The sequence below is a fragment of the Tachyglossus aculeatus genome (assembly GCF_015852505.1).
Source record: "Tachyglossus aculeatus isolate mTacAcu1 chromosome 12 unlocalized genomic scaffold, mTacAcu1.pri SUPER_6_unloc_1, whole genome shotgun sequence".
NCBI classification, from domain to species: Eukaryota; Metazoa; Chordata; class Mammalia; order Monotremata; family Tachyglossidae; genus Tachyglossus; species Tachyglossus aculeatus.
Window position 1 is genome coordinate 22,326,442 of NW_024044828.1, and position 12,061 is coordinate 22,338,502.

Genomic DNA, 12,061 nt, shown 5'->3' on the forward strand with positions numbered 1-12,061 from the left:
AATTTAAAAAGCAAAGGGGCCTCAGATCGGGAAATGGGCCTGCAGTTCTGAGGGGTAGTAAGGCTGGAGCAGCTGCTGGGGCCACCCAATCAGGGGGGCTGGGCCTGGGGCGGAGCCCGAGGGACAAGACCCTTGATGAGGAGGCTGGTAGGGAAATTTGGTCAATGTTAGGGTGTCACCTGAAATAATAATAATCGTGGTATTTGTTAAGCGCTTACTATGTGCCAAGCACTATACCAAGTGTTGGGTAGAGAGAAGATAATCAGGTCAGATACAGTCCCTGTCCCACACTGGGCTCACAGTCCAAGAAGGAGAGAGAACAGGCACACTGAATCCTCATTTTACAGATGAGGAAACTGGGGCACAGAGAGTGAGGTGACTTGCCCAAGGTTACACAGGCAAGTGGTGGGGCAGAATTAGAACCCAGGTCCTCTGACGCTAAGGCCCATGCTCTTTCCATTAGGCCACACTGTCTCTCCTCTCTCCAGGGTACCAATGGCAGGAGACAGCGGTGCTGCCACCACTAGGCCTCTGCCTCAATTCTCCCCTGAGCTGGAGGGAGGCTGAGTGTTGGCCTGGGACGAGGGCATCACAGGCTGTTCATGTCAGCAATCCAAACCCGGGCACTGAAAAGTGGCAGGGCACGGGAGGCTGGAGGAGCTACTCCTGGTATTTCGCAAGAGAGCGGGGCACAGCCTTACCTGGAGGCCCAGGAGCACCTCCACCCAAACCCCAGAGCTAGAAGAGCATGTTGGTGTTGGAATAAAGTCAGGGATGAGAAGTAATTGTATCTACCCCAGTGCTAAGTACAGTGCTTGGCACATAATAAGTGATTAACAAGTATAATAGTAATGATGATGATAATGGTAAGTCCAAAACGGACTCCTAGAGGGCAAAGCTGGAGTCAGTGGAAGAATCTGGAAGGGTTGGAGAAACTCTTGAGGGGAAAATAGGTGCGTGAACCATAAGAACAACCTGTACCTGTTCCCTCCAAACCTCCTCTGGAGATTTGTCTCCCTGTCTCCTGCCTTGGGAGACAGGATCCTGGGCTGGACTACCGGGCTGGCCCACCGGAGCATCTCAGCTCTGTTCTTGGACAGCGCATCGAAGCCCCGTTTTCAACAACTTGATGAGCATCCCCCAAACTGCCCCACTGCTCATTGGTGGGCCCACAGCGGGGATCAGTGTGACCCCTTTAAATGGCTGCAAGGCCTGAGCACAGCTCAGCAGAGCCTCCAGCTCCTAGTCAATGCAGCTGGGGAAAGGGACAAGGAAAGGGACAAATTAACCCCTCTTGCCCTCCCCCCACCCCTACCATCCTCTCTCTCTCCCACCCCACTCCCTTTTCCCTCTTCCCCACCCCGCCCATTTCCTCCGCCTGGTTTCCCCATTACAAAATATTTGCTGCATAAAGCAGAAAGCAAATGAACACAGGAACAGGTCCGTTTGTGGCAAATACAGTGTCAAAGATTAGGAAACACACTCAAAACCGAGGGCTCACTGTTTTTCTTCAAAAGAGAGGGAGGGTGGGAGGGGAAACACAAAAGACACAATCCACAATGACTGGTAAATTTCTCTCTCAAGAATGCCAGTTTTTAGAGGGCTTCCTTCGGTTCGAAACGCAGCTACTCAGCCTGCCCGGTACAATGCGTGATGATTTCCCAATGATTTTTTTCCCAAGAAAAAATGATTTCTTTTAGACTGTGAGCCCACTGTTGGGTAGGGACTGTTTCTATATGTTGCCAACTTGTACTTCCCAAGCGCTTAGTACAGTGCTCTGCACACAGTAAGCGCTCAATAAATACGATTGATTGATTGACTGATTGATTGATTCCCAGCATGACTGGTTGTGACAGCTAAGGTCATGAGGCAGCTGCTCTCTGGGCTAGTGAGAGCCGGAACTGTGGTCAGCAGTCTGGGCGCTGGGCACGTCACCCGTGACCGTACACTACCCAAGCCTGATATCCAGCTCTCAGTTTTCAGCTACCACAGTGACCAGGACTGGCCTGCAGATTGGAACAGGTGGCCCCCAGGGACACTAGCTAGGGATCCGGCCTGCAGAGCAGAACAACCATAGCAAAATTTGAGATTGGTTGCCATTTACACAATCTCCAACTCGATAAAGCCTTCTAAGGACGTGGGGCCTGAATTCCACGACATTCCAGGCCCACCTGGAGTACTCGACAAGACTCCTGGCAGTCTCAAAGGGTCCCTTGAAGGGAAGGATGTTAGGATTCAGGCCCTTAGGTCTCCAGGGGCGAATGGGGCTGGGTTGTACACAATTAAGGGGTAGGGAAGGTTCATCTGTTTTTGCACTATCCCTACTCCCCTCAACTCCTATGACTGACCTTCCAAATTCAGGAGAATCAACAGTACTTTTCCTGTTGCAATCAAATGTTTGTGGTTTGTTCCTACATAATGCCTAGTCAACTTGATTTCACTTTTGTGTTCCAATAGCAAGGCCAAGAAGCACCTTAAACAAATCTGCAATTTTGCATATCGGGGTTGGACAGAGGAGTCACGGGTGTTCAATGGTCGGTGCTAGGTCACTTGGGAAGAGTCAGGGGTGTTGGTTGGTCCATCCCTAACCATGAGGGTGGTGTCCTGAAGGGACACCAGCACACGGCTCCTCCAAGTGACCTGATGTCAGAGTCAGAATCCTGGATGGACCACTGGCCCAATTCAGGAATGGTACTTTCATGTTAAGAAATTTCATGAGCTGATCATTTTGAAAATCCTCGTTAGTGGAAAAATGCAGAGCATATGATTTGGAAGGAGGGAGCCAACCAGGAGCCAGAGTGCCAGGGAGTCCCACTGCCTATCAATCAATTCCCAAACAGGGGAACGACCAAGATGGGCCTGGGGGTCAGAGTGAGAAATCAGCCAGACCAAACCAAAACACACATTGCCTTGTTGGGCTCCACGAACTGCGACCTCCTTATCCATTCACGCAAACACATCAAACGGGATGGTCTCTGCACATGGAAACCGTTGCTAGGATTTCTAGCTGTGGTTCCCCAATGGGAAAGGCGAAAAACAAGGTCGAGTTGGCCCCAGCCTCTCTGACGGGAAAATAAATATTACAGGTAAGGCATTTTTCCCCTTCCTAGCCACTGGGAGTTAGTCTTTTAACACACAGGTATCTCCCCCAAACTAAAGGGCAATTGTCGACACAGAACTGCTCCATGCCAGGGCCAGAAGGCAAGTAGGGTGGTTCGACCTCAGAGAGATGTTACTTCTTGTTCCTAAGGCTGCTCAAGGTGTCCCTAAAACTACCACTCCGGAAAACTTCCCTTCTGAAATCCCAAAATGCTTTCGGAATTTCAGGCTCACATCACCTTCCCTTGGTCTCATTACATGGCTCCTCCCCTTCTGATCTAGCGTGGAAGCGAAGAGTGAGCCAGGACTCCACCGCAGCCCTGATGGTGCGGCAGGCCCAGCCCAGATCCTGGTTTGGGGCAAGGGTGGAGGGAATGGGGAGAAAAGCAGGCTGCTTTCTATGTCAAGCCCCGGGTTTCTGCCCAATCGCGGGCTAGCCCGCAGCTCTGAGAAACCCTCCCCAAAGCACTTAGAACGGTGCACTTAGAACGGCACATAGTAAGTGCTTAACATATACCATCATTCATAAAGCAACCTAAGAATCTCTCTGGCCAGTGATGGGGATTGTGGACGGGGGGAACAATAATAATAATGATGATGGTATTTGTTAAGCGCTTACTATGTGCAAAGCACTGTTCTAAGCGCCGGGGAGGTTACAAGGTGATCAGGTTGTCCCAAGGGGGACTCACAGTTTTAATCCCCATTTTACAAATGAGGTAACTGAGGCCCAGAGAAGTTAAGTGACTTGCCCAAAGTCACACAGCTGACAGTTGGTGGAGCTGGGATTTGAACTCATGACCTCTGACTCCAAAGCCCGTGCTCCTTCCACTGAGCCACACTGCTTCTTTGAGCCTGCAGTAGGCCGCTCGGGCCTTCACCCATCCCCAGCCTGGGGGTCGCACAAATCAGTGTTTAATGGAAACCCCAGGCCTCAAACATGGCCCCATGCAAGGAGGGATCTGAGCCCGAGGTGGAGGGAGTTTGTGATGGGGAGGAGCTCCGGGGGGTGGGGTGGGGCGGGGGGACGGACAAAGATCCACTCTGCTTCCACTGTGAGCACCTCTGACTTGGCCCTTTGAATCTTCAAACTTACAACTAGCTGGGGTTCTGAAGCATTCTCATGGGGCTGAGGAGGATTTAACCCCTTCTCCCATCCCACCCCACCCCCCGATACTCCCCAGAACTTGGAGGTCATTCCCAAATTTCTCCTCCCGGAACAGTCCATTGGACTCCTCCTAAATCTGAAGACCACATAAGATGCCATGTTCAAAATGATTAACAATAAATTAGTGTCGTTTTATCTTAGTTGTGGTGCATATAAAGGCACTTATTCTGTGCTAGGCACTGGGATCAAAACAAGGTAACCAGGCCAAGATACTCCTTGATCATGCCTTCCATCCTCCTGCATATCAGCAAGATCACCACTCTCCCCTTCTTAAAGACCTACTAAGATCACATCTCCTTCAGGAGGCCTTCCCTGACTAACATTTCATCTCTCTACCCAAGTCTCTCTTCGGCATCACTGATACACTTGCATTCATACTACCCAGCACTTTAATATTCACCCCAGACCCATCCCCAGAGAATTTATGTACATATCCTTATACTCTGTTGTTTCCCCTTCCTGGAATTTATTCTATTGTTCATCTCCCCCATTAGATTGTAAACTCTTTGTGGGCAGGGATTATCTACCACTTTATTGTACTCTCCCAAGTGCTTAGTATAGTGGTCTACATACAGTAAGTTCTCAAACACCACTGATGTATTGAGGCCAGGCTTGGTCCTTCATGGCATACATCTGAGAGAGAAGGACAGCAGGCATCTTTATCCCCATTTTACCAAAGGGAAAACTGGAGCCCAGAAAGCTTGACTTGACCGAGGTCCCACAGCAGGCCAGAGGCAGAAATGGGACTCCGAGCCCCGGGCTCTTTCTCCTAGGCCTTATTGCCTCCTTAGTAGAAAGCCTGTCTTTATTATGCAGCTGAAGTGTGGGTATCAGTGTAACTCCAAGCCCAGCAGCACAGTACAGCCCATGACTGCCTTCTACAATTACCAAGATCTGGCCTGAATATTGAACACCGATACTGTGCTATTTATTCATGGCCCAAGCCCAGTAGGCTACATGAGACAGACAAAAGACACATTAGAAAATGAGAAGCTGCATGGCCTACTGGATAGACCATGGACCTGAGAGGCAGAAGGACCTGGATTCTAATCCCAGCTCCACCACTTGCCTGCTGTGCGACCTTGGGCAAGTCACTTAACTTCTCTGTGTCAGAGTTACCTTATCTGTAAAATGGGGTTTACGACTGTGAGCCCCACAGGGGGCACAGACTGTATCCAACCTGGTTAGCTTGTATCTACCCCAGTGCTTAGTAGAGTACCTGGCACATAGTAAGTGCTTAACAAATACCACTTAAAAGAAAAAACACACACACCCAAAAACCTCCCAGGAAAATTACAGTGGGAAGAGCCAAGTGGCCACATAGGAGAAGAGATGGTTTACTGGTTCCCAGCTGTATCCAGTTTCCAACACGGTAAGAGGTAACTAGTGTCCAAGTTTCCACCCAGCAGTTCCAAAGCATCATACCTACAGGCCAGCTACACTTCCCCACTGAAGTCAAGTTCAGCAGACAAGGAGAAGGAAAGCCTAGTACGGAACCAACCAACCTTAACATTTTGCAAACCAATAAAAAAAAAATTAGAGAACTAAAAACATTCTGGTTTTCTGCACCCTCAGTTCAGAGCACCAGCATTTCCTGCCACCGGAAAGTGATCAAATCCGGCTCCCAAGAACAGAAGCTCGTGCCGCCTATTTGGGTGGCAGCAGGGACCAAGGATTAAACAACGGGTCACAGTTGAGCAATGGAGATTTACTGTCTTCAGGAAACCTAGAGAAAACACCCATCACCAGAAAGTTAAAAACAATGCACCAGAAAAATACTACACAGGGTAGGCAGCACAGTCTAAGGGAAAAGACTACCTTCCACAGGTTCTGGCTAGTGTGAGTGGCTCCCTTTTTTACGTCTGTCTCCTCCACTGAAGTGCCATCTCCTCCTGGGCAGGGAATGTTTTCTATTTCCTAAGCACCTAGTACAATGAATGCATGACACCAAAAGGATGCTCAATAAATGCTGCTGCTGTTACTACTACTGCCCTTGGCAAGTGTCTTCCATACGTCTCTCCACCTCTAGAACAGGGGTACGCCTTCTCACTCCCGCCTATAGTCCAGGGGCTTTGAGGTGAGTGATGATTAAAAGAGGGCACCTCTTCGGAGGAATGGTACAGACAAGTCCAAGATATTATAATCTGTACATCTCCTAACGGGCCTTAAACTTGGATGGCTGTCGCTCCAAGCTTCAAAGCAGACGTTTTCACCCCAGAGTCTTTACTCTTGGGGCAAAATACGAATTTAGTTAAGAGCTAGTTACCTTCTCACAACCACCCAGGAAGGCAGACGGCTAATTAGAGTTTCTAAATGAGGGAGAGGCAGAGAGGGGAAAGGGGGGCGGGGGGGTGAGGAGGTGGAGTGGGGGGAATTGTGCGATCCTCGGAAACAAGACGGGGGTCTGTTTTACCCTCCAAAGCACTTAGGGTGGTGTTCTTAAGCGCTTAGTACAGTGCACTGCACACAGTAAGCGCTCAATAAATACGATTGATTGATTCTGCGCAGATGCGCGGTGGACACCCCCTAAACACCACTGGTCGACCCAGGGGGAGAGGATGGGGGGGTGGAGGGGGACACTTGTCCCAAGGCGTCCCCATCTTACCTCCTTCCCTTCCCCACAACACCTGTATCTATGTATATATGTTTGTACATATTTATTACTCTATTTATTTTACTTGTACATATCTATTCTATTTAATTTTGTTAGTACGTTTGGTTTTGTTCTCTGTCTCTCCTTTTAGACTGTGAGCCCACTGTTGGGTAGGGACTGTCTCTACATGTTGCCAATTTGTACTTCCCAAGCGCTTAGTACAGTGCTCTGCACTGTAAATACGATTGATGATGATGATGATGACGAAGGCGTCCGCACTGAGCCTGGCCGTGGCCCCCGGATCGGGAGAGCTCCGTCCGGGCCCGAGGTCGAGCATCCCGGGCGGGCCCCGGCCCCCCACTTCCTCAACTTACCCTCTGCGGTGTCCGGCGGGTTGGAGGTCCGGTCGCTGGGCGGGTCCATGGCTATGGTGGCCAGCGAAGTGGTGGCCCCGGACAAGTCGCTGCCGGGCTCGCTGCGGGTGGTCTCGGGGACGCTCTCCCGGGAGCTGAAGCGGACCCGGGAGCTGGAGCGCGAGCTGAGGTCCGGGCTGGTGTCCGACAGGCCCGGAATGTCATCGATCTTGGTCGGGGTCACCATGAAGCGCACCGAAGCCATCTTGGCGGGGCTCTCCGGAGGATGCGGGGCGGAGGGGGAAGGCGGGCGGGCGAGCGGGCGAGCGGGCGGGCAGGCGGCCCCCGGGGACACTCAGCGGTGCCCTCCGGCTCCGGGGCGGCGCGGCTCGGCCATGGCGGCCGCCCAGGGCAGCCCGCTCCTCCTCCTCCTCCTCCTGCTCTCCCCGCTCCCCCGGCTCACGGTAGCGGGGGGCGGGCCGCGGCGGCCCCGGCTCATGGGCCGCGGGCGGCGCTCAGGTGGACGCCGACCCCCGGAGGAGGCGCGGACACTCCCGGGGGCTCCGACCGGGGAGGGCTGCGGGCATCACGGCTCCAAACCGGGAGGGTGGCGGGGGACGGGGGGGCCGGGGCGCCTCCAGCCCTACACACCGAGCAGGAGCAGGAGGAGCAGGGCGTCGGCGGAGCCTCCCGCGCAGTGATGCCCGGGCCGGGCCGGGCCGGGCCGGGGCGGGGAGACGCACCGAGGGGCCCCAGCTGGGGAAGCTGCGCGCGCAGCAGCTGTTGTTGCCCCCGCGGGCGGCTGCTGCGGAGGCGGAGGCGTTGGGGTGAGGGGGCCGGCCCACAACGACGCCGTCCCCCGCCCCTCGGTTAGGCGGGAAAGGCGACTGTCCGCACCGAGCAGTGACCGCTGCCCGGATCGTCTTTGCCCAGAAACGCTCCGGGCATATCACTCCCCTCCTCAAAAATCTCCAGTGGCTCCCAATCAACCTACGCATCAGGCAGAAACTCCTCAGCCTGGGCTTCAAGGCTGTCCATCCATCCCCTCGCCCCCTCCTACCTCCCCTCCCTTCTGTCCTTCTCCAGCCCAGCCCGCACCCTCCGCTCCTCCGCCGATAATCTCCTCACCGTTAGGCCTCGTTCTCACCTGTCCCGCCATCGACCCCCGGCCCACGTCCTCCCCCGGGCCTGGAATGCCCCCAATCCCTCTGCCCCTCCGCCAAGCTTGCTCTCTTCCTCCCTTCAAGGCCCTACTGAGAGCTCACCTCCTCCAGGAGGCCTTCCCAAACTGAGCCCCTTCCTTCCTCTCCCCCTCGTCCCCCTCTCCATCCGCCCCATTTTACCTCCTTCCCTTCCCCACAGCACCTGTACATATGTTTGTACATATTTATTACTCTATTTATTTATTTTACTTGTACATATCTATTCTATTTATTTTATTTTGTTAGTATGTTTGGTTTTGTTCTCCGTCTCCCCCTTTTAGACTGTGAGCCCGCTGTTGGGTAGGGACTGTCTCTGTATGTTGCCAACTTGTACTTCCCAAGCGCTTAGTACAGTGCTCTGCACACAGTAAGCGCTCAATAAATACGATTGATGATGATGAATTTGTACATATTTTTCTATTTATTTTATTTTGTTAATATGTTCTGTTTTGTTGTCTGTCTCCCCCTTCTAGACTGCGAGCCCGCTGTTGGGTAGGGACTGTCTCTATATGTTGCCACCTTGTACTTCCCAAGCAGTTAGTACAGTGCTCTGCACACAGTAAGTGCTCAATAAATACGATTGAATGAATGAATGAATTTGTACATATTTATTCTATTTATTTTATTTTGTTTATATGTTCTGTTTTGTTGTCTGTCTCCCCCTTCTAGACTGTGAGCCCGCTGTTGGGTAGGGTCCGTCTCCATATGTTGCCAACTTGGACTTCCCAAGCGCTTAGTACAGTGCTCTGCACACAGTAAGTGCTCAATAAATACGACTGAATGAATGAATTTGTACATAGTTATTCTATTTATTTTATTTTGTTAATATGTTCTGTTTTGTTGTCTGTTGCCCCCTTCTAAACTGTGAGCCCGTAGTTGGGTAGGGGCCGTCTCTATATGTTGCCAACTTGTACTTCCCAAGCGCTTAGTACAGTGCTCTGCACACAGTAAGCGCTCAATAAATACGATTGAATGAATGAATGAATTTGTACCTATTTATTCTATTTATTTTATCTTGTTAATATGTTCTGTTTTGTTGTCTGTCGCCCCCTTCTAGACTGCGAGCCCGCTGCTGGGTAAGGACTGTCTCCATATGTTGCCAACTTGTACTTCCCAAGCGCTTAGTACAGTGCTCTGCACCCAGTAAGCGCTCAATAAATACGATTGAATGAATGACTGGCCCCGCCCCTTTCTCCGCGGCGCTAACGGTCGGGGGAGGGAGCCCCGCCCTCTCCTTGAGCATGCGCACAACGGCCCGTAAGGGACAGCGCGAGACTGCCCCCGGAGGGAGGGCGGGTAAGGGCGGGCAATGACTGCGCCTGCGCGAGCACCCTAGGCCGGCCGTGCCGGTAATAATAATAATAATAATAATAATAATAATAATAATAATAATAATGGCATTTATTAAACGCTTACTGTGTGCAAAGCACTGTTCTAAACGTTGGGGAGGTTACAAGGTGATCAGGTTGTCCCACGGGGGGCTCACAGTCTTCACCCCCATTTTACAGATGAGGTAACTGAGGCACAGAGAAGTTAAGTGACTCGCCCAAGGTCACACAGCAGACAAGCTGTGGAGTCGGGATTAGAACTCATGACCTCTGACTCCCAAGCCCGTGCTCTTTCCACTAAGCCTCGCTGCTTCTCTGGTAAAGGTTGGGACAGAGTTAAAGGGGGAAAATTATACTCTCTTCCTCCCAGCGATTCAAAGCTGGGGTCTCCCCTAACTGGTGCATCACAGAACCGACTCTTCCTCCTGGGTGCTGTGGGACCCTCTCTGTTGCTCTTCCATGCATGCCTGCTTATGGGCAGGAGAAATAAAGGAAAGAAAATTACCCAAAAAGGTCACTCCTGCATGAGAAATTCCCCCTCGAAAACCTCCCCAGCGCTTTGCACTTAGTAAGCGTTTAATAAATGCCATCAATCAATCAATCAATCGTATTTATTGAGCGCTTACTATGTGCAGAGCACTGTACTAAGCGCTTGGGAAGTACAAATTGGCATCACATAGAGACAGTCCCTACCCAACAGTGGGCTCACAGTCTAAAAGCCATCATCATCATCACAACAATCCCTCTCAGACAACAGTGGGACAATAGCGTGTAGTACAGTGCTCTGCACACAGTAAGCACTCAATAAATAGGATTGACTGACTGATTTATAACATGATCCAGTAAAGAGGACACCGACCTGGTTGTCAGGGGACAAGCGTTTTCATCTGGACTCCACCTTTTGTGTTCTGTGTGACCTTGAGCATAGCACTCCAATTTCTGTGCCTCAATAAAATAAGGATTAAATGTCTGGCTGTCTCCCCTTTAACATGTGAGCCCCATTTGGGCACGGATTGTGACTGATCTGAGTGTATTTTAACTATCTCAGCACTTGGCACCCACTAAACATTTAATATCACAATTATTAATTTATTATAATGATGAGACCATCTTGACCCTCCCCAGTATGTGGCCAGGGGTGAGGGGACCCTGAGATAGGCCAGCCAAGCCAGTGCAACTTAGGGGTTGTTGGCAGGTTCATTGGTTTTACTCAGGGACAGGAACCTGACCCATCCTTGTTCTGGAGCTGCTGGCTGGCAGCAGACTCACCTGAGGTCTGGGTTCAAGCTGGGGCTCATCACCGGTCTGTTCACTCTCGCTGTGTTGCAGTGCAGGATCGGGAAGCGTGTCCCCAGGCCCCAGGAGTCCCTTCACCAATACAGGTCCAAGGAAGTCCTGGCATAACCAGGAATTCTCTCCAGATTTCTTCTCCCAACTCAGCGGCTACCTCTGCATGCCACGCTACCCCAAAGCCCCCCCGCTGGCTCCTGGTATACTCCAAACTCAACACTGCCCTTCCCCCTCCTGCTGAGCAAAGCTGCCCCCAACCTTGCCCAGAAGACGTTTGGTTTGCTTCAGGTCAGCAACTCCCACTTCAGCACCCCCTATCCCACCCCAGGATTGGGCTGTCCAGCACCCAGATCCAATACTCACAATCCTGGGGGAAGGGGTTGGAAAAAAGGGAACCCCCATCCTTCCTGGGCACTGAACATTAAGCGCTTAGTACAGTGCTCTGCACATAGTAAGCTCTCAATAAATACGATTGATGATGAACATAGTGGGCACCCAGGACAGGCATTCCTGCTAGATCGCGACTTTTTAAATCGTGATGTGAATAGAATGTGGTGGAAGAAGTTATTAGAATAGGACTAACATGATGCAACTCTGGTGGGGAGCTCTCTCAAGCAAAATGACAGAATCATGTAGCTATCATTGTGAGTAGATCACAAGCATTACACGAAGAGAACCAAGTGTGACAAATTCACTATTCATTAGAAAGTCATTGTTAGCAATTGTAAATTGGTTTCTGAGAGGTGCTAATATCTCCTGATCAGTTCCGAAGAGGTGCTGAAAGCTTTATAAAGCTTCTTTGACTTCCATAACCTTAAATTCCACACTGAGCAACCGAAGCCAGTTACTATTTTGATTATTTTCTAAACACCTTCCCCTTATTGCCCACTGAAACAAATGGTTGTCACAACTTTTTTATACATATATATACGTACATATACATACACACACATATATATATATATGAAACACAGTGGTTGCAGGAACTCTGATCTCGGGGAAAGTTGTATGTACAGGCTCTTCCCGTGGGG

The 12,061-nt window shown here is 51.0% G+C and overlaps 1 protein-coding gene across 5 annotated transcripts in view; it reads right to left on the bottom strand.

Annotated features, from left to right (window-relative positions):
- SLC12A6 (solute carrier family 12 member 6) overlaps positions 1-7,545 on the bottom strand; it is a 41,444-nt gene extending 33,899 nt beyond the window's left edge. For 3 of the 5 annotated variants that reach the window (XM_038740934.1, XM_038740932.1, XM_038740931.1), the window contains exon 1: positions 7,232-7,545. In XM_038740934.1, coding sequence (XP_038596862.1) covers positions 7,232-7,475 — 244 coding nt within the window. In that variant the 5' untranslated portion in view covers positions 7,476-7,545. The remainder of the gene's footprint in view (positions 1-7,231) is intronic. The other 2 variants (XM_038740933.1, XM_038740937.1) reach the window with 2 other exon arrangements.
- Positions 7,546-12,061: the final 4,516 nt, after the last annotated feature.